Raw genomic sequence first — 25,890 nt, 5'->3', positions numbered from 1 at the left:
GGGGCAGCTCCTGGCTGCTGAGCATCTCCTGGGGCTGACCACTGCGCCTTCCTCCCGGAGGCACGAATCCCCCAGCCCATCTCCCTGGCCGTGTTGCGCCTGGTGCCGCGCTCCATTGAGGCCCCAAATCCCCTGAGTCCCATCACACAGCTCCATGTGCTGCCGTCCAGACGAGCGCTGATGTCCGTGTTGTGTCATGCGGGTGGAGGGGGAGAGCTGCCCCGAATTGCTGCCCTTCACATAATGCTCTCAGATGGGAGGTTCAGCTCCGTGTGGGCTCATCAGGAACATCTGTGAGCCCCTTCTGACGCAGGACAGCAACCTTCAGCCCTCTCCTTTGCCCTCAGATCATTAATCTCTTTGTGGCCGTCATCATGGACAACTTTGACTACCTCACACGTGACTGGTCCATCCTGGGCCCCCACCACCTGGACGAGTTCAAACGGATCTGGGCCGAGTACGACCCCGAAGCCAAGTGAGTGACCATGTGGCATGGCAGGTGGAGAGCAGTGCCAGGACCTGGGGCTGCCCTTTGCTGCAGCCCAGGGCAGAGTGAGCTGTATTGCTGCCTGGCATTACATTCCACAGTAGAAGTGTGTGTGGACTTGCCAGCTTGTCCCAGACTGACATAAGCCATCAGGAGGTTTGGGGACACCAGACCCCCAGTCCTAGCCTCATCCAGTCCAGATGCTGCTGCTGACTCTTTCCATGCACTGCTCACCTTTATCTACCATCTGTTGCCTTGGGGAGCAGTCATTTCCCCCAAAAGGAGCACAGAGAAGGGATTTACCCACCACAGGAGAACGGGGCAGGCCATGAAGATGATTCCACACAGCCCTTGCTCAAAACCCTGTCCCTGTTTGCATGCCACAGCCCTGCTGACACAGCTTGTCTCCTCCCCAGGGGCAGGATCAAGCACTTGGACGTGGTGACCCTGCTGAGACGTATCCAACCTCCCCTGGGCTTTGGGAAGTTCTGCCCTCACCGTGTAGCTTGTAAGGTAGGAGTCAAGGAGATGGGAGGGTGTGGGCAGAGAGCACCTTCCCAGGCTGCATCCTCCCCTGGGAGGATGAGGAGGAGAGTTCAGCTGGCTTTCCACTGTCTTCATTCATGCTCATACTCCGACTTCTGGTATTTACTGGAGAGGATCTGTCAGGGAAATGAGCAATACTGCAACCTGGGTGGAATTGATGCATTTCAGGGTTCTGGGATTCAGGACCTGTCTGAACTCATCTCCATCCCCAGGGAATGGCACTGAGGTGCAGCTCCCCCACAACCCTCATTGCAGAGAGTTTTCCAAGCTGTGCTGGGGTGCTCCCCATCTGTGCATCCTCATCTCCACCGGGGAAGTTGAAACCTCCAGTCTTGGGCGCACAGCTCCTGGCGTATCTCTGCACAAAGCCAGGGGCTGTGAGAGGCTCACAGGAAGGGCAGCTTGTACCTCTGTGGGGAGCTTACAGCCTGCTCTGCCACCCAGCTCACAGCTGCTGGTTGTTTTGCAGCGCCTGGTGTGCATGAACATGCCCCTGAACAGCGATGGCACTGTCACCTTCAATGCAACACTGTTTGCGCTGGTGAGGACAGCCCTCAAGATCAAGACAGAAGGTATGAAGGCTGATGTCTGCTTCCCCAGCATGGGGAACCGTCTCCCTGTGCTGCAGAGTGCACGTTGTGCACCCTTTCCTGCCCTGTCTGAGGACCTCAGGGCGCCTTGCTGGTAGGGCAAGACCCTCTGTTCCAACCCTCAGCTTTATGTCAGTGTTGGTCCAGAGACCATGGGCACATGCAGGGGGATGAGGCCAAGCCTGGAGGTTGTTTATGTTGCAACCATGATGAGCAAACCAATGCCACCCCAGCTGTGTAACTTCACTGTGCAGATCAGGAGCACTTCTGACCCAGTTCCAATTCCTGCCTCAGAGCTCAGCTGCTAGACTCCTTCCCACATGCTGAGTGTGGTCTGATCCCCTGCACCTGCCATAGCACTGGTTGTTCCAGTTCTACATCTCCCCAGGTGTGCATAGACCTCAGACTGGAGTGGAAAAGGATGGCTCCTCTTTGAATTTAGCTGTGCTGGAGAGGAGTTGCTTTCTTCCTTGCCAGCAGCATGGTTTGCAAAGCTCTGCTTTGGTAAGAAACCACACCAACTTGTTTCCATGCCTGTGGGTTAGGCAGCAGCATATGAGAAGCCAGCACAGCAGGAGGTGGAGCTGGGCTGTGGGGCCAGCTGAGGCCAGCATCTCCCAGTAGCAGGGCACGGAGCCTTCCCTTCAGCTGGGGTGGAGAACACTGCATCCAGCACGATGCAGGGAGCATTGGGAGGATCACAGGAGATCTGAGAGCATGGATGAGCACAGACTTTTGGTAAAATCAAAGCCTAATTCCTACAATCTGCTGGGTGGGGAGACTGACGAGGAGCTGTCACACCCTGCAGGAGTCTGGCCAGGTTTCCACACACTTTGTCTTTGTTCATGTCCATGTTCCCCTGAGAATGAACACCTTTGTCCTCCCTTTTCCCACAGGTAATTTTGAACAGGCCAATGAGGAGCTCAGAACCATTATCAAAAAAATCTGGAAGCGAACCAGTATGAAGCTTTTGGACCAGGTCATCCCACCTATTGGAGGTACGTCACCCACTGGTATTTCCCCAAGGGCCGACCTCCCCCTGCCCGGGGGGCTCAGCTCTGCAGCAATTCAGGGCAGCATGGTGGGCAAAGTCATCAGGTTGGTTTCCTCCCCTCCAGATGATGAGGTGACAGTGGGCAAATTCTATGCTACTTTCCTCATCCAAGAGCATTTCAGGAAGTTCATGAAGCGCCAGGAGGAGTACTATGGGTACCGTCCCAAGAAGAACCCTGTAGAGATCCAGGTTGGTAGCGTGGTTGGTGGAGGTGATGCTATGTGAGGACAGGAGGCATGATGGGGCTTCCTGCAGACAGGGGAAGGGGGCTCTCCCAACTCTAGAAAGCCCTTGGTGACTGGGAGAGACAGGGCTGAAATGGACATGGGGACCTCTGTCCCTTAGGTTCTGGCAATGAGGTGGCCCCAAGTGAATCAGTGCTGAGTTGGTCAGCAAGCACAGAACCAACCAGCCTCAGGGTCCCTGGGAGGGGCAGCTGGCAGGGCAGCATGGTTCACTGTGGCCTGGAGACCAAACTCCAGCACATTTCCTTCTCTAAAACCCAAAGTGAGAGGGGTTGTAGTGCCAGCCCACATCCGGCCATGCTTTCCTGTCCATCAGGCTGGGCTGAGGAGCATTGAAGAAGAAGCCGCTCCTGAAATTCATCGAGCCATCTCTGGGGACCTGACTGCTGAGGAAGAGCTGGAGAGGGCAATGGTGGAAGCTGCCATGGAGGAGGGGATCTACAGGGTGAGCACAGCCAGGTGGGAGCAGTCCTACCCACTGCCATGCGCTGCGGCTCAGCATGGGTACAGCAGATAGAGAACAGTCCTCAGAGGTGAGCCTGACCGTAAGCAAGAAGTACGTAACAGTGCTCTTCCCTGAGGATCGGGACATCCTGGGCAGTCTGGGCTCTGGTCTCGCAGTGAAGGATTTCTGCTGTGTGCAAAAGTGCTGGCAGCCCAGAGGTTTGTCACACCCCGGTGCTGCGGCGTTATTTATTACATCCCCTCTCAGTTTCCCCACCTGGGCAGTGCAGCCTAGAACACCACAAGCACGAGGCTGCCATTCCACGGGCACCCAAACACATTTCCTCCACGGGAACGGCCCCAGAGCTCTGCATCTCCTGATGCCCTCCTGTTGCTTGCAGAGGACGGGCGGTTTGTTCGGCCAGGTGGACAGCTTCCTGGAGCCAAGCAGCCCCCTGCAGCCCCACATGGCCAGCCAGAGGCCCCTGCAGTTTACAGAGGTGGGCAGCGAAGACCTCGACTCCCCCGTCTTCCTCGACGACTTCCCCCAGGAAGGCAACACCAACGTCAACAACGCCAACTGGCTGCAGGGGTAAGGGCTGGTGAGCGCCCTGCGGGCTGGGGGGGGAGCCGGGCTGGGTGCCAGTGCAGAAATGACCCTGCAGACGCAGAAGCTTTGTGGAGAAATTTGGCCGTTGGATGGGAGGCATCGCCAGAGATGTCCCCAGGGTGGGATATGCAGGGGGGAGCGCGCTCTGGATGTGGGCTGTCTTACCTAATTGCAACGTGCTGAGGCAGCAGCAGTTGTGGTCCTCGGAGAGAGCCATGAGAACCAGGAATATGTCAGTGTTTCTTTCTTCTCCCTGAGCATCAGGTCATCCTGCGTGGCCTGTTTCCTGCCTCAGTTTCCTCCTCTATAAGAGGACCCTAATTATTAACGTATAGGGTAAACGTGTGGCTCCGTGCACTGTGCGCCCTGAACACCTTTCTCATCATTCCTTCATCTTAGGGCCATTAGGATCAAGGTAGACACAGGAAATGCAGGGATGACCTTTTCCCTTCCCCACCAATCTCTGAGTGCCAAGGGCCACCAGTGCCTAAAGCGAGTAGAAGGGTTACCGGTGTAAGAGAACATCCTTATCCTGATTCTTGGGGTCTGCACATTATTCACCAATCCCAGAGTGGAGAAGATGGGGAGGGCTGCATCCTGGGTTCAGGGTGGTGCTCCCTGCTCCGCTGACCCCTCTGCCTGTCCCTACCAGGTTGGAGTACGAGGATGAGGTGCTGAGGAGAGCAGTGCTGGCAGCACCCAGGCCTCCAGCGCGGGGTGAGTGTCAGCATCATTCCAATTCTGGGGCATGTCAGCCTGCCTGGGGTGGTGGAAGGGGCTGGTGACAGAATGCAGGAGGAGGAGCTGCAGCCCCTAGCAGCTTGGAGGGCCAACTGAGACCCCTGAGCTCAGTGGAACCTGTCTGGAGAGCTCCAAGACCTGCATGGTGGTGGAGCATGGAGCTGTGCCTTGGGCTGAGGCAGGACCAGGAGCCCCATGCAGCGAGGCCACAAGGCCATGTTCATTTCCAGGAGTAGAGGATCATGGACTGTTCCTCCTTCCTGACTCGGATTGAGGAGCAAATGTGGGGCAGAGGCGGGAGCTGGGATTTCCATTCGTCCCATCCCCTAGATGCAGTCTCCTCGGTCTTGATCCCCTCTGGCTGTGATGGCCTTGCTCGTGTGCCCATCTCAATTCCCACCTTTCCCTCTCCTAGAGACTGACCTCCCCATCCCTTTGGAAAGGCTGCGGCGGAGACGAGGAGCTGCCTCTGAGCATCACCCAGCATCGGGGCAGTGCCTCCATCCCCAGCAGGTAAAGGGGACAGCATGAGTCCCAGGGAAGCAAAGTGGGGTCATAGGCTAAACATCCTGGGAAGGAGCATCTCCCTGCATGGGCCCAGCTTTGCTGGAGCCTCCTTTCCTCATCAGCTCGGGGAAGGAGCCCCCACCTTGGTGCTGATCCATGCTGGGGAAGCTCAGAGCAGCATCCCTCATGCTTCTGGAGACAGGTCAGAAAAAATAGGGTCTCAGAGTTGATCCCACACTCCTCTGCTGCCCTTGGCTGTCTGTGCCCTGTCACCTGGGTGCTTGGCTCTTGCCTCAGTGCCCAGGTAGGGAGGGAAGGGTTGGTTCCCTGCTGGTCCTATTGCTGGTGTTGCACTGAACCCAGGAAATTCAGAAGGATGGGAATCCTTGTGCAGCCTGGGTTGCAGCTGAAAAAATTAACACAGAGGTATTCCATGATTATCACCATACTTGAGCTGCAGATCCTTGCTCCTTTCATCCAGGGCAGCACAGTGACAGCAGCAGCATCCAGCTCAGAACACCGGTGGCATGAAAGCACTGACACAAACACATCTTCCACCCCTGCCATCACCTTCCTCATTCAAGAGGTAATGTGCAGACTGGCAGAGGGAAAAGGGGGTGGTGAGATTCCATGGTGGAAAATTGAGGGGAAGAGCTTAGCTGGGGAGGTGGGCAGCAGGGCGAAGGCAGTGAGTGCGAGCCCTTCTGCTACAGACTTTTTCCACACAGGGCTGTTGATCCTTTCCTCTGTTGCAGGCTCTGATCTCCGGAGGCCTCGCAGCTCTGGCCCGTGATCCATCCTTCGTTGCAGTGACCAGGGATGAGATGGCAGCCAGCAGTCAGCTGGAGGTGGATGAAGTGGAGAAAGCAGCAGTGGAGCTGCTAAAGGGAAGAGAAGCACTGTGGGACACAGAAAGCAGCTCTGCCCCCCGGGACACCTTGGCTGCATCAGAAGTCAGCGCCCCAGGGCTCAGTGTGGCCACATCCCATCAGACCAGCTCTGCTGCTCGCCTGTGAGCTGCCTGCCATGCAGCCCCATGGGTACAACCCCATTAGGGGGGATAACAGAGCAGTGCTGCACCTCTCCCCATCTTTGCCTGTGGGGCTGCTGGGCTCTGTCTGGCCACAGGAGGCTTTTTGGACTGGTGCTGCAGGATGCTGGTGACAGGACAGGGTGATGCTGTGCCAGAATGGTCTTTGCAGGAGCTGCACAGATCATTAAAGTGTCCCTGCTGTGTGACTCCGTGGGTTCCCCCGTCCCCTCCTTCCTCTGCTCTCCTGGCTGCAGGCTGCTGCCTGCCTGAGCTGGCAGAGACTCAGACTGAAGAAGAAGAAGAGCTGGCAGTGATTAAAAATGTGGTTAGTGGGCATGGTGAGGATGGGCCAGCGGTTGGACTTGGTGATCTTAATGCACTTTTCCGACCTTAACGATTCTGTGATTCATGTGGCAGTCCCAGTCCTGGTCCTGAGATCTTTCCCCACTCCCATGTGCTCCTGCCTCAGTCAGTCACTTTAAAGATGGCTACACACTGCATCTCAGCAGCTGCACCCTGGGTCATGGCCCTGCCAGACCCCGTTCCTCCTGCTTGCAGCCCAGCCTGACCTGTGGGAGGAGATGGGCACCACTGGAGGAGCTTGGAGCAGATCTGCCTGAGGCTGGGAACTTTGCCACTCGGGACAGAGGGGTCATTGCTCTGCAGGAAGGGGTCTGCCTGAGGGTTCAGGTTTACGGACTTCAGTGCCCCAGAAGGAACGTGTTTGCCAAGCACTGGGGCAGCCCTGTCCCCCTGGGTCAGCTTTTGGCAGGGTTCTTGCTTCAGAGGGCCTCCAGCGCATCCAAACCGAACACTGCTGGGTTTTTCCTTGCCTAGTATCTATCAAAATACAGCAAACTGATAGGTCCCAGGAGAGAGATTGAATCAACGGGGCATGCCTGCCCTCCAGCAGGGCGTTTTGTTAACGGAATAAAAGGGAGATGGCTGTTGCTGAACTCCATCTGCAGCAAGAGCTTTGCTTGCAGATGGGATGCAGGCAGCAGAGAACCCATAGGGACAGCCCTGCACCCCACGGCGCTGCCCCCGGGCAGGACACCCCCTGACACCCCTTGAGTGCTGTGAGGCTGCGGAGCTGTCTGGCTTTTGCTCTGCTCGGCGGATACTGAGGATGTGCTGCTTTTCCTACAAGGTGGACAGGGGTGGTTTATGGGTGAGCTGCAGAACTCCGCGCGTCCCTTTTAGAGGCTGGGGACTTCGTGCAGCCCGGGAAAACCGGACATCCCAGTACAGCCCCGCACAGCTCCGTACCGCCCTACACACACCTAGAAAGCCCCGCTACAGCCCCGCACGACTCCGCACAGCCCGGCGCACCCCGGAGCGGAGCCGCTGACCCGGCAGAGGGCAGCAGGGACCGACGGCTGTCCGTGCGCGCGTGCTCACGCGAGCGTCCGTCCGCGCGGAGCCGCGCACCCCGCAACACCTCCGCGCCCGGCGGCCTCGTGGCCGCGCTGCCGGTGGGCGGATCCTATCTGGCCCCGCCCCGCCCCTCCCGGCCCGGCCCCGCTCTCTGCGGCCGAGGCGCGGCGGAGCCCCCGCTGCGGGAGCGACCCCGGCGGCAGCGCCCGGCCCGCCCCGCGGCACCTGGGGCCGCCCCGCCGCCCCCTCCTCCTTCTCCTCCTCCTCCTGCACCTCCCCGCTCCCTCCTCCCTCCCTCTTCCTCCTCTTCCCCCTCCCGCAGACGCGGATGCTCTCGGGCAGCGGTGGCCGCGGTGCGGGGCGGTGGGGGCATGGCGGCCCCGGACAGCTGCGTGAAGGTGGCGGTGAGGTGAGCGCGGAGCTGCCGGGTTCGCGGTCCCGGGGCGGGGGGGAGGAAGGAGCTCTGTGCAGCCCGGGAGCTCAGTGCCCGTCCCCTCTGCGCCGGCGCCCCCGAGCCGTGCCCGCTGTCCCCCGTCCCGCTCCGTGCTGCCCTGGGGCTGCTCCGACACCGCAAGACCTCTGAAGCTCGCAGTGCGGGGGGACCCCTGGGCCGTCTGACCGCACGGCACGAAGGGCTTAGACCCCCTCCCCTGGGTGGTGTCAAAGGGGCATTGAGGAGGGGGTGCCTGCAATGTGTGCGTGTGGAGGGGGGGGATGTCTCTGCAGCATCTCCGTGTCCTTTGTACTGCCTCTGAGCTGGGAACAATGCGCCTTACGGCTCCTGCACCTAAATAAAGGAGCTGCCGGCAGCACCTAATTCGTGGGCTGCAGGGGGGGGTCGGGGCCGAGGCCCTGAGCTGCACTGCGGGCGGTGGGCACATCCCAAACCTCCTGCACGGCGATGGGTGGAAGAGGGATGAAAGTAGGGGGCTCTTTGTTAGCGCTGGACCGGGCTGGGTGTATTCTGAGTGCTGCCGCTGGGGTCCTGCAGTTCGGTGCTGTTCTCTTTGCTTCTCTCTATTGGGAAAGGAGGAAGGCATCCCCGCATCCCCCGCCAAAGGGCTCATCAGCCCCATCAAGTGAGGAAGGCAGGGACAGACCCGGAGCTGCCATCTGCGTGGTGGGAACTGGATGTGTGTGTTCCTCCCACTCACCCTATGGTTGCCCTGGCTCAGCCCGTGCCTTCCAGGCCAGCCCTGGGAGCACTGAGTCCTGTGCAGGATGAGGGGATGATTGGGCCCTTCCCCATCCAGCTGCTCCTGTGTTGCTTTCCATTATGGAGCTGTGGGATGGGGCAGAGGGTGCTGTGTTACTGCTATGGGTGTGGATCCTGTGTGTGGCACTATGGGTGCTGATGGGATGCGGTGGGACTGCATTAATCCTTGATGGAGGAAACACGGAGGTGCTGCCTTGGGCAGAGCAAGAGCACAAAAGATGCTTTGGGTGCAGTGTCAGTGATGAAGGGGAAATGGTGGGTGTGTGGCTGTGTGTACCACGTGTCTGTGCACCCAAACACCTCCCTGCACCGCTGCCCTGCAAGTAGCATTGGGGTTTTCTGCACCTCTCTGTTTAAGGGGCTGAGAATTGAGCCAGGCTGCAGTCTCACAGGCTGGGAAGCAGCGGGGAGGCGACAGCATCCTTGTCATGTGGGTGTTCCTATGGTGCCTGTGTGGAGGCAGGACGGGGTGTCCATGCAGGACACTGACCCGGGGTCTGAGTGATGCCGGCGGCTGCGGGTGGAGATTTCCTGCTGGTCAGACTCTTCCCATCCTCCATCCTGCGCTTTTCTTAGGATGGAGCCTCGTAACAAAGGCCCGGGCTGTGTTCCTTTCTGAAGCAGTGCTGTCAGGGGTGGTGGCTGTGGGGCTGCTTTGGTTGCTCTGTTTCCACCTCATCCCCTTGTGCCATGAGGCCAGAGCTGTCCTGTGATGAGGGGATCACGAGCAGGAGGTGTTGGAAATGTAATCTTCCCCGTGTGGTATTTTGGTGGGGATGGGGTGTCCATGGTGAGAGCTGGGTAGGAAAGGAAGGCTCCATCCCTCTCCCACCCCCTCCTTGGTGAAGTGATCCCCGCTTGGTGCAGCGCTGGATGTCATAGCAGAGGTGAAGACAAAGGAGAGCTGAGAGTGACGATGCTGAGAGACAAAGCAGGGAGCAAGCAGGTCGGGGGCTGGCGAGAAACAGCCTCTCGCCCCACTGCTTTTGTGTCAAAGCAGCCCCGGGGGGCTGGCGCTGGGTCCTCTCCCAGCACAGCGCGGATTCTCTTTGTGTGGCACCTTGCCGGGGAGCAGCAGGGCTGCAAAGCCCTCAGACCCCCACCCACCGTGCGATCCGTGCAGTCCCAGCTCCTGCATGGGGCAGCAAGGAGGAGGATTGCTACCTCAGGGTGTGGCAGAACAGGGGCAAAATCTCCCTTTTGTTCCTTTATAATAACATGAAGGTGCACTGTGATGTTTATTCAGTCTCGGTGTGGCTTCTGTTGGTGAGAGCGAGGTGAGCTCACCAGTGTGGGGGAAACGGATGCTGGATACTGGGATTTTGGGGAAGGTGCTGTGTGCTGCTGGGGTTAAATGGGTGATGTGTGTGGTCCCGCTGCTGTCAGGAGGTGCTGCAGCCACCAGGCAGGACCCAATTCTGGTGTCCTTGGGGCTGGGTGGTGGAGCTGCCCCATCCCTGTTGATCCCCGGTTCCCGCAGCTGTCCTGCCCTGGCACAATGAGGCAGGGGAGATGCTGTGGTGTTTCTTGCTGTCAACCTCAGTGCACAGCTTAAATCTTCTCCGTTCACCTCCAAGATCCCCAGCTGGCGCTGGGGTCCCGCAGAGCTGGATGTGGGGGGGTTATTTAGGGCACAGGGGGGTGTGTTCATGCTTCCTGTGTGCCAGCAGTGAAATGGCTGGTGGCTGCCGCAGCGCTGCCGTCAGCAGGGAGGACGCAGGCCCAGTGGCTGCTGCTGGCCTCGCGGCAAGCTTGTGGCTGCAGGCAGGGCTGCCTTCCCTTTGCCATCAGCGTGAAGCTGACGTGTTGCTTTTGGGCACCTCGGGGCTGCCTGGCTCGGGAGGGGCTGAGCCAGGAGCGCTGTGCCACATTCGGGCGCCGGGCAGGGAGCCCAGGGCTCCTCGTGCTCTGGGTGCTCGCTTGGAGTCCTGGGGAGGCACAACGTCTGCTTCCTTTGGCAGGTGACCTTCACAGCGACTGCTGCAGCTCGCTCTGCAGCTGCTGCTCCACCCTGGAGCACAGTGGTTACCTGGGGCTGGGGGTCCCCTCTGCTGGGCACATGGGCTCACAGGCAGCTCCGGCAGCTGCAGAGCCGTGTTCTGGGGCTGGTGGCCAGATAGGGCCCTGCTCTCCAGGGTGTGTGGCTTTGCTGCGTCAGGATGGTGTGTATAAACCTGGAGTGTTCAGCCTTGTGGTGGAGGGGGGGGGGCTGAGGAGTGGGGGTGGCTGCAGAAAGACTCCTCGAGACCCCAGATGCAGCATTGGCTGGGGGGAGTGCAGCACACGAGTGTGCCCAGCCAGCAGCGACTCAGGAAGCAGAGCTTGTGAAATTGGGGAAGGAAGTTGAGTCGGGTTTCAAGTTTATTTAAACCCTGCAACCTCCAGAGCTCTGCCGCTCTCATAAACACTCCTGCTGAGATGCTCCGTGCCCCTGCACGGCAGCATGGGTCCTGGCTGCCTCCTGCCCTGGGAACTGATCCGGTCTCCTTGGGAGCAGTGATGGGATGTTCCTCTCAGGGACAGATTCCTGCAGCCATTGCAGCGTGCCCTGGAGGGCCTCAGCTCAGTGGGAACGGGGTTGTAAACCCCGCATCCTGCTGCTGCCTGGCTGGAGCTCCTCTGCTTGCTGGGTTGGTTTCTGCAAACATGAAGCCTCTGGGACCAGCTGTGTTTCAGGATGATTTTGGATGCGGGTGGGGAGGTGTCATCAGCTGTGGGTGCTGCCTGAGGGTGATGGCACAGGGAGGGGGATGGAACCCAGCGCTCACTGTCATCGTGGTGCTGCGTCATTCCTGGGAGACCATCTATGGAAAGTGTCCCTGGGGTTGGATGTTCTTTCAGTTTCCCTTCCAACCCAAGCTATACTGTGATGAAATGACTCCCTGGGGCGACCCATAGGACGCAGTCCTCTTGTAATTCTGTGACATCTCCAAGTCTGGGTGGTGTTGGATCAGTTTTGTTCAGCTCTCGTGGGGCCATATAGGCTGAGCTTATGAGGTGGACGTTTGGGCAGAGAGGGAGGTGAGATAAAGCTGGGAATGTGCCCGGCTCCCAGGGTTACAGTGCCATGGGGTTTCCTTTCTGGAGGCACTGGGGTGCTCCCTAGTGAACAGCACTGACTCACGGCTGCACCCCAAGGCCTGTAAGGGAAGCAGCATCACAGGCACGGGGACCCCAAACCACCTTCCCCATCCTTCGCTCCCCCCGGATCAGCCCAGGGCTCAGTCCTGGGGGAAATGCAGAGCCCAGGTGTGTGGGCGAGAGGCTTTTTTCTGCGCCTGGCTTCAATCAGGCGCACGCTTGCTGGCTTTTACAGCGGAAATGTTAGAAAGGAGATGGAAACATTGCTGGTGCAGGGGGGGAGCGCAGCTCTGCTCTGCGGTTCAGTGCAGAGACGGCGCTGCCTGCAGCATTGCCCCGGGCAGCGTGGCTGTAAGAAGCTTGTAGTGCCTGCACCCAGTGCCCGTCAGTGGGGACTTAAATCCTTAATGCCCCGAAGTACCAGGAACGCGGGGCTCCCTAAGCCAGAGGGCAGGACGGGCTGCGGCATTCCTGCACCAGGAGCGAAGCTGGGGGCGGGCAGGAGCAAATTGCAGGAGACAGAGCTCCGACCAAGAGCAAATCACAGGAGCCAAAGCTCGAAACCAAGCTGTCGGAAGCACAGCCCCTGGTCTCACAGGGGGAAGGCGATACTCCCACCAAGCCCGTGCTAATTGAGGAGCCAGCCTTGTCTTTTGTGCCCTTCCCACTGCCCTGAGTCCCAGGGGTCTGTTTCCTTCCCATTGCTGTCAAAATAGTCCCTGCTGTGGGGTTAAACAGCCGGCAGGTTTGGGGTGTGCTGGATTGCACGGGAACTGCTGCCAGGCTCTGCTGGCTGCATCCCTTTGTGAGTGACTGTCCGGAGTCTGTTTGCAGACATCCTTGTGGCATCACCCACCCCAGGTCCATCATGACGTTGATGGCATTGCCAGCTGCTGCTCATCGGCTTATGGGAGCTGAGGAGGAGTGCAGGGACTTTGCAAACTCAGCCCGCTCCCGGTGCCCTCCAGGTGATGCTCTGGGTAAAGCTGAGTTCCATGCTTCCCCCAGGCCCTGCCAGCCCTTTCCTGTGGCCTTGGGTTGGGGTTCCCCAGTGATGGGTTCCTGTGTGTCCCCTGTTCCATTGCGGGTCCTGGTGCCGAGCAGATGGTGCAGCTTGGGGCCAGTGTGCTCCTGCCAGAGCTAATAAGCAGCACACAGTGGCTGCCAGGACCTGATTGAAAGGTTTCCCTAAGCCTGAGGATTAGGGGGCCCAGGGTCCTCAGGGGCTCACAGCAGTGGGGATTGCCCCATAAAGCTGGGCACAGCCAGCACCCCATGTTTGTGGCAAGCAGAGGGCCTATGTTGGGGTCACTTAGGGGATGGATAGAGTGTGGTGGCAGGTCCCTCTGCTGAGCCATGTCCAGTAGGTCTCCGTACACCCCTTGGCTCTGCAGAGGTTCTTCTCATTTCCCCAGCAGGGGCGTGGGGACCTGGCAGCCAGCCCTGCTGTGTCCTTGGTGCCAGCCACACGCTGGTGTGGAGGGAGGCTGAGCCCTTCCCCGTGCTGTGCTCGCTCCTGCTAGGAAATGCCTTGCTATATCTCTTAATCTGAGTGTTTTCTGACCAGACCTGGCAATCCCAGGGGAGCCTTATTCAATTTTCTCTGATTGCTGAGCTGCTTCCCTGCTGTGGTAATTAAATGCTTAACTTTGTCTTGATTTGGGTCCAGAGCAACCTGTGTGCCAACAGCCGCCTCTGGGCAGCAAGGATTCTCCCAGGACTCAGTGGGGAGTGGGGCTGGGCTTTGTCCTCCTTAGGACTCTATGGGACCAGGCCATACTGAGCTGATGCTTTGGGAGCTGCTGTCTGTTGGCAAAGATGGGCAGCAAGGTGCTGTGTGTGCTGGTGTGGAGATACGGGAAAGCCTGGAGTTCTCTGCTCTGATCCTGTTGCTGGTGGTGCGGAGTTCAGTGGAGAAGTGGGGTGTGGGAGTGTGCTGCCGTACCCTGCAGAAGGGAGCTCTGGAGCCTTCTGGGTTTGCTGTAGCCATGAAACAGGGAGAGCAGAAGCTCGGGCGGCAGGGGGCATGAGGACATGATTGCAGCCATCCCCTTCACTTGAATGGAACCTTCCTGTGTGCTGGAGGCTGTGTGGGGTTTCCCAGCGGGTGCAGCCCCTTTTCCTGGCCAAGCAGTGGGTGAAGCCCTGCCATGAGGATATGGGCTGTACCCCTTCTAAAGCCCATTCTGCTGTCTGCAAGGCCAAGAGATGCTGGGTTCTTCCTATGAACTCTGCTTCTTCCCCCAGGCAAGAGGGGCCCTGTGGGATCTGCTTCCCGTGGTGCCCATTGGGCACTTGGCTCCCAGCCTGGCCCCAACAGCTCTGCCTTTGTGTGTGCCCCACACTCCCTGCCCCTGAGGGTGCAGCCCCACTCCGCCGCTTCCTCCCAGATGCTCGGTCGCCCTGGCAGCCGAACCATGGAGACGAGTGCTTTCACAGCCTGCCAGCATGGCAGGAAAGGGGGGGGAGAGAGAGAGAGAGATGCTGAGCCTCTGCCGAGCCTTTGTGTCCCCTGCTCGGCTCTGGGCCCTGCTTGGCACAGAGGCTGCTGCTGCTGCGGGGTTTGCGCGCCGATGCCAAGCAGGCAGGATCTGCCTGGCCGTCTGTCACCCCCTCGGTCCTTTGCCACCAGCCCGAGTGCAGGGAGGGCCGGCAAGACGTGTGAGGGGTGGTTGGAGTGCCTTGCTTTGGCCCAGAGAAGAGGAGGCTGATGTGATGTGACCCGCCTGGTCAGGTCCTGCATTGCCCAGTATGTGGCATGGCGATGCTCCTCCTGGGGTAGGAGGGGATAGAATGGTAGAACCATTTGAATTGGAAGGGACCTTTGAAGGCCATCCGCTCCCACTCCTTGCAATGAATAGGGGCGCTCACAGCTCCATCAGCTGCTCAGAGCCCCGTTCCCCTCACCTGGAGTGCCTGCAGGGGTGGGGCAGGGATGGGAATGGATGAGATCCCCCCCAGTGACAGAGAGCTGAGACTGTCTGATGGCTGTGAGCAGGAAGAACAGCATCGCTGACCCAGAGATTTCTTCTGTGCTGGCTCTTGGTGGTGGCCATGTGGATCTCCCCGTGCTGGCTGGTAGGGCTGCTGGTGAGGGTCGCTGCTTCCCCAGAGCATCCCATGCAGGGTTGTGTCTGCTGGAAGCTGCTGCTGCTTCCTGGGCTCATCTCTGCCCCCGGCTCCTTCTGCTGCTCTCATGGTGTGAGGAGGGGCTGATATTTGCACCGTCTGCAGCAGCTTCCAGCCTGTAGACAAGTGGCTCTGAGTTGCGCCGGTGGAGGTTCAGGTTGGATGTTAGAAACGATTTCTTCTTGGAAAGAGTGGTCAGCATTGGCACAGCTGCCCAGGGAGGCGATGGAGTCCCTGTCCCTGGAGGCGTTCAGAGCTGTGGAGATGAGGCACTGAGGGATGTGGCTGTGGGCACGGTGGGGTGGGTTGGGGTTGGACTCAGTGTTCTCAGAGGTCTCCTCCAGCCTGAATAATTCTACGGTTCTATGAAATGACATTTGAGACAAGTGCTGGGGCTCAGACCAGCCTGTGGGGCACCCGTGTCCCCAAGAGTGGCTGGGGACATGGGGTGGTACAAGGGGATGCTGGCACCTGGGTCTCCATTCATACCCTTGCAGGTCCCACAGTTGTGGTCCCCAGAAGTCCTATGGAAAGTCCATATGCAGTCACACAGTGCTGCTGCACAGCCTCTCTCCCAAACCCACATGCACGTATTAAACCACTTTCTGGGGAGGGAAGGAAAAAAAGCCTTTTGCTGAAAACTCTGCTCTCGTTTTTCTTGAGAGGAAAAATTTTCCAGAAATACAGTGGTTGCAGTTTGTTGTTCTGTCTGATCCCCAGAAATGCTGTGTGCGTCTGGGGAGGGGCAGCACTTCACTTTAGTCAGAAAGTAATTAAAACTGGGCTTCATTTTCCTGCGGGAGGGTGGGACCCTGGGAAGGCGACAGGAGCGAGTTGGGCTGAGCACATCAGAAGCTGCCTTCTGTTGTGGCTGCGGTGCTAAATACACCCTGAGACACGGATAGCTGTTCCCACACGTCTGCTGTGCGGCTTCCCGGGGGGGTCGTGGGCCGGTGGTCCCCCGGCTCTCGCTGCCCTCAGCCTGGTGAGACATGGGAGCCCCGACCTGCAGAGCCTCCGCTGCGGTCGCTGCCAGCCGTGCGGCTTTGGAGGAATTAATAGCTGTTTTTATGAAGCATCCAGGGAGGGGAGATGTGCAGTCATTAAGCTCTAATGAGAGCTGTTTGCCAGGGCGTTTGGCTTTGCGTTCCCTTTCTCCGCAGCTCCCTGGGGCGCCCAGCTGCTTCCCGCAGCCAACGCATCCCCAAAACCTGGAGCTGCGCGTCCCCGACGTGCGCCGCTGTCTGACGTGCAGCAGATCTGCGCCTGCGCGGCTCCGTCGGCGCCGTCGGTGCTCCAAAGCCCTCGGGGTGGGGAGCGCGGTGTTGTTACGGCGCCGCTGGAGCCCAGCGCAGCCTCTGCTGTCCCGGCTCCGTCTGCAGGGCCCACAGCCTGGGACAGCCATCGGGCTGGGCGGTGCTTTGGTTCAGACGGTTGTTTTGGTGCTGGGGCTGTCTGGTTGCGTTTTGCGTTTCAGGTTTTCAATGCAGTTTGATCTCGCTGTCTCCTGTGCGGGTGCAGCCATGCTGTGTCTGACTGCGTCTCTTCTGCCTACCGTGCCCTGGCAGTCCAGGTTGCTTCCATGCATCGTTCCTATGTGCAGCCCAGAGCTCGCTGCCTGGCTGGGGACGCTGCAGCAAATGAGCTGCTGTAGGTGTGGGTTGGTGCAGGGGAAGCTTTTAGTGCAGTCTGTGGGTTGTTACCCCATCCTGCTTTGTGTGCTGTTTGCTTCACGCTGTGAGTGGTGGCACTGCTGGGCCTCAGCCTGGAGCAGCCGCCGTCCCAACGCAGAGCATGTCCCCAGAGCCAGGCAGTGGGGTGATCTCTGAGGCCACCCTCAGTGTGTTCCTCCCCCTGCAGGATCCGTCCCCAGCTGTCCAAAGAGAAAATCGAGGGATGTCACATCTGCACCTCTGTGACGCCCGGTGAGCCCCAAGTGCTGCTGGGGAAGGACAAAGCCTTCACCTATGACTTTGTCTTTGACCTGGACACGTGGCAGGAGCAGATCTACACAACGTGCGTGGGCAAGCTCATTGAAGGCTGCTTCGAGGGCTACAATGCCACCGTGCTGGCGTATGGCCAGGTACCCGCTTTGCTCTGCCCTGGGCTTTGGGCTCTCCCAGGGCGGCAGCGCAGAAGTTAGGAGCAGGCAGGGACTTAAAGCTGCAGGGTGTGGAGGGGATGGAGCCGTCTCAGGGTCGGGTGGGAGTTGCAGCAGGGAGAGAAGGGATGGCGGGGCTGGGGTGCGTGATGGGTGCGGGGGGCTCAGCAGAGGAGCTCGGGGTGGTACGGGCAGCTGTGGCTGCAGCGCAGGACCCAGCGCCACCTTTGCAGACTGGTGCGGGAAAGACATACACCATGGGCACTGGCTTCGACATGAGCATCTCTGAGGATGAGCAGGGCATCATCCCGCGGGCCATCGGCCACCTCTTCAGCGGCATTGAGGAGCGCAAGCGGGCGGCACAGAGTCAGGGGGTGGCAGTGCCTGAGTTCAAAGTCAGCGCCCAATTCCTGGAGGTGAGTGACGAGGAGTCGGGGGTGATGGCATGGCCTGCGTCCTCTGCACAGCCCTTCTCCCAGCAAGGGTGGCAGGAAGGCGTCCTCTGGCACCTTTTGAAGTGCCAGGCTCTAGCAGACTCCTCTTCTCTGTTACTCACATGCGTTTTTGCCCCATTCAGCTCTACAATGAAGAGATCCTGGACCTGTTTGACAGCACCCGTGACCCAGATGCACGTCACCGCAAATCCAACATCAAAATCCACGAGGATGCCAGCGGGAGCATCTACACCACGGGGGTCACATCGCGGCTCATCAGCTCCCAGGACGAGGTGGGTGCGGCATCAGTGAGTGCAGAAGAGGGATGGAAGGCAGGGATGTGCTTTGTGCTTGAAGGTTTTCTTCCTCTGCTGTGTGTTGTTGCAGCTCATCCAGTGCCTGAAGCAGGGAGCTCTTTCCCGCACCACTGCCAGCACCCAGATGAATGTGCAGAGCTCCCGGTCCCACGCCATCTTCACCATTCATCTGTGCCAGATGAGAGTGTGTGCCCGCCCGGAGCTGGTGAGACTGAGAGGCCCTGCCCCTCCGCTCTTGCTTCCGAGATGGGCTCTTCCTGGCTCTGTGTGGGTTCCCTGGGAAGGGGAGAGGGTCTGAAGTCTCCCAGACAGGCAGGGTTTTGTCTTGTTTCTCTGTGGTTGTAGGGAATATTAGCATTTATTGGGAGCTAAGATATTCGCCAAAGCAGCCCTGTCCCAGGGATGGGGTGACCTGCAGCAAGTTGCTGTTGGGCTCCTCTCACCTGATCGTCAGGGGGCTGCAAGCCGAGGGTAAATGCTTGTAGGGCTGAGGGGGCTCCTGCAGGGTCTCTGGTAGCGAGCCCTCTGTGTGCCTGGCTGCAGGTGAACGGGGAGGTGACCGGCCTGCCGGATGGAGCCCAGCCCACCACTGAGTACGAGACCCTCACAGCCAAGTTTCACTTTGTGGACCTGGCTGGCTCGGAGAGGCTGAAGAGAACGGGCGCTACTGGCGAGAGAGCCAAGGAAGGCATCTCCATCAACTGTGGGCTGGTACGACCCTGGGCATGCGAGGGGCAGCAGGGGGAGGGCAGGGGCTGCCTGAAGACCCAGGGGACCTTTGGGTCCTGCTTGCAGTTGCTCTGCGCTGCTGGAGTTGCTGTGGGTTTTGCTGCCTGGAACTGTAGGGAAGATTCTGTGATCCAAAGTTCTAGAGGGCATGGCTTTACTGCTGAGGGCAGGACTATGGTGTACAGCACAAGTGTGCTAGTCCCCAGAAAATTGAGGGCTGCTAATTTGAGCTTAAAAACTACCCTGAAGTTCAGCGTTTATCTTCACTGCTCTGGTGCTTGTGAGAGTGAGAGGCGCAACACAGGGAAGGAGGGCAAATGCCGAAACTGGTTGGGAAAGCCCCATGCCTTCCCATCTTGCACCGCGAGTGTCGCAGTGTGCAGTCCCAGCCTGAAATTCTGGCTGTGTGGCAGCTGTGTACTCAGCAGGGGCTGAAGTTAGATGGTGGCTTTCCTTTGTGTTGGCAGCTGGCGCTGGGGAATGTCATCAGTGCCCTTGGAGACCAGAGCAAGAAAGCTGTGCATGTGCCCTACCGCGACTCCAAGCTCACCCGCCTGCTGCAGGATTCCCTCGGTGGCAACAGGTGTGGGGACCCCACATAGGGCTGCGATGGGCTGAGGGGCCGTGGAGTGTGTGGGAGCTATTTCAGATGACTGGTGGGCTGCCTGCTGTGGGTTGGGTGCCTCCTGACAGGCAACATGGCACTGCAGATGTGAATGCCTTGCCTGCTTATGAGTCCCAGCTGCAATTAGGCAGCTTTGGTAGAGTTAGCTGGTGTTAAATGCTCCGGAGCCCTTGCAGATCTGCGACGCAATGGGTGCTGTTGTCTGGCATGATTCACAGGATTCTCTGCCTGCTGTGAGGGCACTTTTTTGTAGAGCCCATTCCCGATGGTGCTCTGTCGCTAGGAGGGATTGAACCCAGTTATAAACCATAGGAGGGTTGGGATGGATGCCAAGGCACAGGGCTTGAGCTGAGTGTACTGAGTGGGGAAACCACCCCTTCACCCTGCCCTTCACCTTCCCAAGCCAAACCATCATGATCGCTTGTGTGAGCCCATCTGACCGCGACTTCATGGAGACCCTGAACACTCTCAAGTATGCCAACCGGGCTCGCAACATCAAGAACAAGGTGGTGGTGAACCAGGACAAGACAAGTCAGCAGATCAGTGCCCTGCGGGCTGAGATCGCCCGTCTGCAGATGGAGCTGATGGAGTACAAGGCAGTGAGTGCCCAAGCGAGTCCATGCAGGTGGAATGGAGCCGGGAGGAGGAGGAACCCTTCTTGTGTTTGGTTTGGGGCAGTTTTAGCCAGCAGGACCCTCCTGCCCATGATTCTTCCTCTGGCCCTGTTGTGAGGCCCTTTCCCCTACAGAGTGTGTCCCGTGGCCTGGCCAGTTGAGCTTCATTCTGGATGAGTGTTTGGATGACAGTGGATGGTGTGAGTGAAGCAAAGACACTGTGAGGATGGCACTTTGCCATTGCTGATGATAGCTGCTGAGCTGCTGCCTGCCCAGTACTCCTGTGGGGTGGAAGATTGGATTGGTGGATCAAGCTTTAGAAGGCTCAGACTAGGGCTCGGGATTCTAGGCAGAGAGAAGCCTTGAAGCATCTCTGACCTGTTGAGTTCAGGCTTTCCTGGTTCTTAGGTTTTTCATTCCCCTGCTTTGGAGACTGGGGTTGCCCTCAGGAAGGCAGTGGTGGGGCTCCGTGTCCTGGCACACCCCGCGCTCAGGAACTGCCCGTGTGTCCCCACAGGGCAAGAGGGTCATTGGGGAGGACGGTTCAGAGGGCTACAGCGATTTGTTCCGTGAGAACGCCATGCTGCAGAAGGAGAACAGCGCCCTGCGCATGCGGGTGAAGGCCATGCAGGAGGCCATCGACTCCATCAACAACAGAGTCACCCAACTGATGAGCCAGGAGGCCAACCTGATGCTGGCCAAGGCAGGTGAGGCTGGGCACACGCACGTTGGCCTTGTCCACCCAGTGCGGGAGAGATGGGTGCTGCAGCACTGTCTGTGTCTTGCCTTGAGCCCCTTAAGCCTCTGCTTCTCCAGGTGATAGCAATGAGGCCATCGGTGCTCTCATCCAGAACTACATCCGAGAGATTGAGGAGCTGAGGTGAGCTGGGCACGATGTCTGTTGGGTCGTTTGGGCTGGTGGGTGCCAATGCGGGGTGCGAGTCAAGATGCTGCTCCTGGCTCTGTGTCTCCACCATTTTATTTATAAACCTCAAAGCAGCCAAGACCACTGGGCCTGTGGTAGTCCCAGTCTCGGTGCTGGGCAGTGATTTGGCCAGTACTGCTCTTTGCATGGCTACTGATGGATGGGGAGACCGTGCTGGCAGTCTCTGTTGTCCCCCAGGGGCTGCTGACCCACAAATCTGCGTCCATCTCTGCCTCATGTGACCCCTGGGTACTGCCTCTCTGCAGCATCCTGGCCTTCCAGTCCGAGGTGTCTGGGCACGGTTTGTGTTTGACACGTCAGTGGCACGTCTCCTCATTGACCACATCTTGTCTCTGCTCCCCAGGACGAAGCTTCTGGAGAGTGAATCCATGAATGAATCCTTGCGTCGCAGCCTCTCGCGCCTCTCTGCCCGTCCCCCCTACTCTGTGGGCTCATCCCCAGCTCCCGGCCTGGCTGGGCTGGGCAGCCCTGCTGCCCCTGTGGAAACCGAGGCCTCTGACGTCCTGCGACGGGCCAAGCAGGACCTGGAGCGGCTGAAAAAGAAAGAGAGGAGGCAGCGGAGGAAAAGGTGAAGGCTGTGTGATGCTGGGAAGGGGGGTGCCCCACATCAGCCCTCTCTGTCCTCATGGGGATGAATATCTCACTTTTTCCCCTATCATTGCTAAAACCAGAGCACCCAGACAAAGCCTGGGCATGTGTGTTCCTTTCCTGGCACTGCCTTGGTTGGCTTCTCACCCACCAAGTATCTGGAGGCTGCTTTCCCCATAGAATACAAGAGCAGGACGTTGGTAGCCCTGCGAGGCTCATTCTGACATTAAGACTCACCTGTACCCCGTTGCTCTCCCCCAGCCCAGAGAAGGAAGCATTTAAGAAGCGGCCAAAGCTGCAGCAGGACAACGGGGAGGAGACGGATGAGAATGAAGCAGAAGAGGTGAGAGGGGCTTCGTGTTCCTATGGAAGGGATGCTCACTTACGGAGGACTGTCATCACCCTGAGAGGGAGGGTGATCAAGTTCTGCCCTGGCCCTGCAAGGAGGGGCTGTGGACATGCAGACACAGCCAGGAGTCAGCCCTGCTGTGCAGTGAGGAGCCCATGTCTCTTTGGGGCCTGGTTTCAGAGGTAGCTGAAGGAAGGCTGAGGGGACGCAGTGCTGTTCGGCTGGTAGGGAATGGATGTAGCACAGAGCTCTCCTTAGCTGTGGTGTGCACTGTGGGCCCAGAAATGATGCTTCAGCCCATGAGCATCCCATGTAGGAGACTGAGTCACACTGCAGGGGCTGCAGTTGGTTGCTGTGGGGTGAGCTCAGGTTTGGAGCAGGGGAGCGACCACAGAGAGAAGGGCAAAGCCATGCTGCAAGTTAAATATGGCATTTTCTCTTAGGAGGAGGAGGAGGAGGAACAGGATGAGAGTGGCTGTGAGGAAGAGGATGGACGTGAGGATGAAGATGAGGACTCAGGCAGTGAAGAAAGCCTGGTGGACTCTGACTCGGATGCAGAGGAGAAGGGTAAAGTACAGAGCCCAGAGCACGGGGGTGCATTTGCTGGACTCCAGTCCTGGAAAGGGAGAATTCCCCGAGATGCTGGGTTGTCTCCTCTCTGGGGGACTGGCAGAGCACCAGAGTCAGTGCAGGGAGCCTCCAAGTTCCCATCAGCCCCCCCCTGCTCCCTCCTTGCGCTGTGGCTCTGTGGGACCATGGGAGCAATGCTGTCCCCATCCCTGCTGGCCTGACTATGCTCTCTGGCTTCCAGCGGTGAATTTCCAGGCTGACCTTGCAGATTTGACTTGTGAGATAGAGATCAAGCAGAAGCTGATCGATGAGCTGGAGAACAGCCAACGGCGCCTGCAGACGCTCAAGCACCAGTATGAGGAGAAGCTGATCCTGCTGCAGAACAAGATCCGGGACACGCAGCTGGAGCGGGACCGGGTCCTGCAGAACCTCAGTGAGAGCCGCCTCACCCACAGCATCCCAGCAGCATTGGGTCCCTTTTCTCCTCCTGCCCACCTGGCTAAGGGCTGACACATCCATCCCCTGCATGCAGCCACAGGCTTTGCCACCAACCCTGCTCTGCTTGAGCAGCTGGGATCCCAAGGCTGTGCTCTTATCACTGTGGGAGTGGGAGCTGGAGACTGCTGGGGAGGATGGTGAGGCAAAGCCTTTATTGAACACTGCTTTGTGGGGTGTACGGATTCCTGGGTGAATTGTGCTGTGGGCATATGAAGGACCCCAAAGACCCGCAGCGTAGCTGATTTCCAGGCTCAGCATCAGCCAAGAAGGCTGCATTTGGCTGTAGGTCCAGGTCCGCATCTCCTTTCAGCCCAGCAATTGGTGTAACCCACTGCCCCTGTTTTGTGTCAACCCACTGGGTGCCCCAGACAGACCCCTGCCAGTGCAGCATGACAGAGGGCTCTAGTGAAACAAGGGGCACAGAGACCCTTACAAACTCTCTCCCTATTCCTGCAGGCACCATGGAGTGCTACACAGAGGAGAAGGCCAACAAGATCAAAGCAGACTATGAGAAACGGCTGAAGGAGATGAACAGGGACCTGCAGAAGCTGCAGGCTGCCCAGAAGGAACATGCTCGCCTGCTCAAGAACCAGTCCCGCTACGAGCGGGAGCTGAGGAAGCTGCAGGCAGAGGTGGCTGAGATGAAGAAAGCAAAGGTACTCAGGGTGGGAAGGGCGTTGCTTGGGAGCAGCGAGGCTGAGACTGGTTTGGCCAAGCCTGGCTTCCTCTCAGCTCAAGGAAAAAGCTGTTTTCTGCTCCTGCTGGTGATGCAGGATGCCTGCCTGGTGGATGGCTGTCCTGGCTGCTGGGAACACCAGGTGCCCGTGCAGACATCGCACCTTCCCTCTGCAGGTCGCGCTGATGAAGCAGATGCGGGAGGAGCAGCAGCGGAGACGACTGGCAGAGACGAAGAGGAACAGGGAAATAGCACAGCTCAAGAAGGAGCAGCGCCGGCAGGAGGTGAGAAGGCAGCCTGCCTGCGTGCTGCTGGGTCACCTGGTGCCAGGACGATCCTGAATCTCGCAGTGTGGTTGTTGGAGATCTGTGAGCTCCCCACCGCCTTCAGGGGAATAGTGCCACCAAAACTAGCCTTGAGGCTGGAATGGGGGCTTCTGCACTGTTCAAATCACAAGTGATGCTCATGCCAAAGCAACTGCTCTAGTATTTGGTGGTGGAAGTGCTGGTTCTGCAGCCATTGCTAAGGGGTCTGGGTGGCTTGTCTTTTCCCAGCAGGACCTCATAGTCTGTCTCTCCCTATGCAGTTTCAGATCCGGGCTCTGGAGTCTCAGAAGCGGCAGCAGGAAATTGTGCTGCGAAGGAAAACTCAGGAGGTGAGGGGGGACCACCTTCGTGCAGCCCTCAGCCCCAAGGGGGATCCCAAACAGTGGCTCAGTGGCACCAAATCTGGGAGCTGAGGTCGGTGATGGGTTTGTCTGGGGATGGCTGATGGCAGCATGCTCACACTGTCTTCTGGGCAGGTCTCAGCGCTGCGCCGTCTCGCCAAGCCCATGTCAGACCGAGTTGCAGGCAGGACGAGCCAGAAGCCAGCCATGCTGGACTCTGGTGCAGAGGTCTCAGCCAGCACCACCTCGTCTGAGCCAGAGTCCGGCGCTCGCTCCGTCTCCAGCATCGTGCGCCAATGGAACAGGAAAATCAATAACTTCCTGGGAGACCCCTCACCTTCTGTCAATGGGGCTCGGCCAGTCAGGTCAGGGCAGTGGTGGCACTGCGGGGCTGGGTTAACGAGCGACGGGAATCCCAGGGCTCAGGGGTCTGCCTTTTGGCTGATGGCAGAGGCTGGAGGCCAACTCTTCATTGTGTGTTTGGCTGGAGGTAAAGTGCCTGGAGGTAAAGGGATGGGCTGTGCTTGGAGTGTGCTCTCTATGGAGCTGTTAGAGCAGGGAGGGGTGACAGCAGAGGTGGATAATCCAAAAGCGAGACAGCCTCCTGTGATGCAACCAGCACTTGGGCATCCTTCTGGGGACAGCACAGCTTCCCAGACATGGTGCAACTGGGTGCCCATGTGCCTCTGCTCCCCTCGCGCTGTAGGAAGAAGTTCCCCAAGAAGGGATCGAGTCAGACCTTCAGTAAAGCTGCCCGCCTCAAGTGGCAGTCGCTGGAGCGGCGCATCTTCGACATCGTGATGCAGAGGATGACCATCGTCAACCTGGAGGCTGACATGGAGAGGCTCATCAAGGTGAGGGGGGTGGCCGTGGGGCTGCGGGTGGCCGTGTCAGCACAGTGCCAATCCTTCTCCCTTTTTCCTTCAGAAACGAGAGGAGCTGGCACTGCTGCAGGAGGCCCTGCTGGGCAAGAGGGCGAAACTGCAGGCAGAGAGCCCGAAGGAGCAGAAGGGGCTGCAGGAGCTGAACGAGGAGATTGAGGTGCTGGGGGCCAACATTGACTACATCAATGACAGCATCTCTGACTGCCAAGCTACCATCATGCAGATTGAGGAGACCAAGGTGGGCAGAGGGAGAGGCTGGGAGGGAGATGGGAACGTCCCTGGGAAGGAACTCAGGCATCACAGTGCTTCCTGGGCGTGGGGAAGTTGCATGCTCCCACTTCAGTGGTCTCCATGCAAGCTTTCATGGGGTCTGTACTGGAAACTTGCTGGGAAAAAAGCTGGGCTTCAGCACAAACCCCACAGGTTTTAGTGCCCAATTCTGACACCAGACACAACGCGCACGGCTCCTTACCCCTCTGTCATCAAGAGGCTTTGTGTCTCTGCAGCCTTTGGGACAGTGGCTGTGCCACCGGCCAGGACCCCATGGGGCAGCAGTGGAGCAGCTTCAGCCCCGAGTGCCTGTGCAGGCTGTGGTGCCCGCTCTGTCAGGCCCTGCCCCGTTGCCATTCCCCCGGCCTCATCCACTTCCTTCCCCTCACAGGAGGAGCTGGACTCCACGGACACCTCGGTGGTGATCAGTTCCTGCTCCCTTGCTGAAGCCCGGCTGCTGCTGGACAACTTCCTGAAGGCATCCATCGACAAGGTGCTGCTGCTGCTTGGAGCGCTGTCTGCACGTGGGGCTTTCTCCCACCTGTGAGTCGTGCGGTGGGGA

General features: G+C 58.8%; 2 protein-coding genes across 7 annotated transcripts in view; both read left to right on the top strand.

Annotated features, from left to right (window-relative positions):
* Nucleotides 1-6,463, top strand: part of CACNA1S (calcium voltage-gated channel subunit alpha1 S) — a 30,236-nt gene extending 23,773 nt beyond the window's left edge. For both annotated transcript variants that reach the window (XM_052702522.1, XM_052702523.1), the window contains 11 exons: nt 348-475; nt 904-1,000; nt 1,503-1,605; nt 2,520-2,621; nt 2,742-2,866; nt 3,239-3,367; nt 3,768-3,958; nt 4,629-4,693; nt 5,133-5,230; nt 5,706-5,810; nt 5,980-6,463. In XM_052702522.1, coding sequence (XP_052558482.1) covers nt 348-475; nt 904-1,000; nt 1,503-1,605; nt 2,520-2,621; nt 2,742-2,866; nt 3,239-3,367; nt 3,768-3,958; nt 4,629-4,693; nt 5,133-5,230; nt 5,706-5,810; nt 5,980-6,240 — 1,404 coding nt within the window. In that variant the 3' untranslated portion in view covers nt 6,241-6,463. The remainder of the gene's footprint in view (nt 1-347; nt 476-903; nt 1,001-1,502; nt 1,606-2,519; nt 2,622-2,741; nt 2,867-3,238; nt 3,368-3,767; nt 3,959-4,628; nt 4,694-5,132; nt 5,231-5,705; nt 5,811-5,979) is intronic.
* A 1,369-nt stretch (nt 6,464-7,832) lies between these two features.
* The window catches only part of KIF21B (kinesin family member 21B), a 31,423-nt gene continuing 13,365 nt past the window's right edge, over nt 7,833-25,890 (top strand). For all 5 annotated transcript variants that reach the window (XR_008210902.1, XR_008210901.1, XR_008210900.1 and 2 more), the window contains exons 1-21: nt 7,833-8,043; nt 16,921-17,143; nt 17,395-17,577; nt 17,739-17,888; nt 17,983-18,117; nt 18,456-18,623; nt 19,109-19,224; nt 19,670-19,865; nt 20,398-20,587; nt 20,697-20,760; nt 21,170-21,394; nt 21,676-21,757; nt 22,207-22,330; nt 22,575-22,766; nt 23,288-23,487; nt 23,684-23,791; nt 24,094-24,162; nt 24,310-24,539; nt 24,881-25,028; nt 25,102-25,296; nt 25,720-25,821. Coding sequence is in view for 2 of the 5 variants with exons in the window: in XM_052702525.1 (XP_052558485.1) it covers nt 8,006-8,043; nt 16,921-17,143; nt 17,395-17,577; nt 17,739-17,888; nt 17,983-18,117; nt 18,456-18,623; nt 19,109-19,224; nt 19,670-19,865; nt 20,398-20,587; nt 20,697-20,760; nt 21,170-21,394; nt 21,676-21,757; nt 22,207-22,330; nt 22,575-22,766; nt 23,288-23,487; nt 23,684-23,791; nt 24,094-24,162; nt 24,310-24,539; nt 24,881-25,028; nt 25,102-25,296; nt 25,720-25,821 (3,138 nt within the window). In the remaining 3 variants the exon portion in view is untranslated. The remainder of the gene's footprint in view (nt 8,044-16,920; nt 17,144-17,394; nt 17,578-17,738; nt 17,889-17,982; nt 18,118-18,455; nt 18,624-19,108; nt 19,225-19,669; nt 19,866-20,397; nt 20,588-20,696; nt 20,761-21,169; nt 21,395-21,675; nt 21,758-22,206; nt 22,331-22,574; nt 22,767-23,287; nt 23,488-23,683; nt 23,792-24,093; nt 24,163-24,309; nt 24,540-24,880; nt 25,029-25,101; nt 25,297-25,719; nt 25,822-25,890) is intronic.

Source organism: Tympanuchus pallidicinctus, unplaced genomic scaffold (genome assembly GCF_026119805.1).
Source record: "Tympanuchus pallidicinctus isolate F22 unplaced genomic scaffold, pur_lepc_1.0 scaffold45, whole genome shotgun sequence".
NCBI lineage: Eukaryota > Metazoa > Chordata > Aves > Galliformes > Phasianidae > Tympanuchus > Tympanuchus pallidicinctus.
Note: the sequence above shows the minus strand (reverse complement) of the source record. Positions and strands in the feature narration are given on the sequence as shown.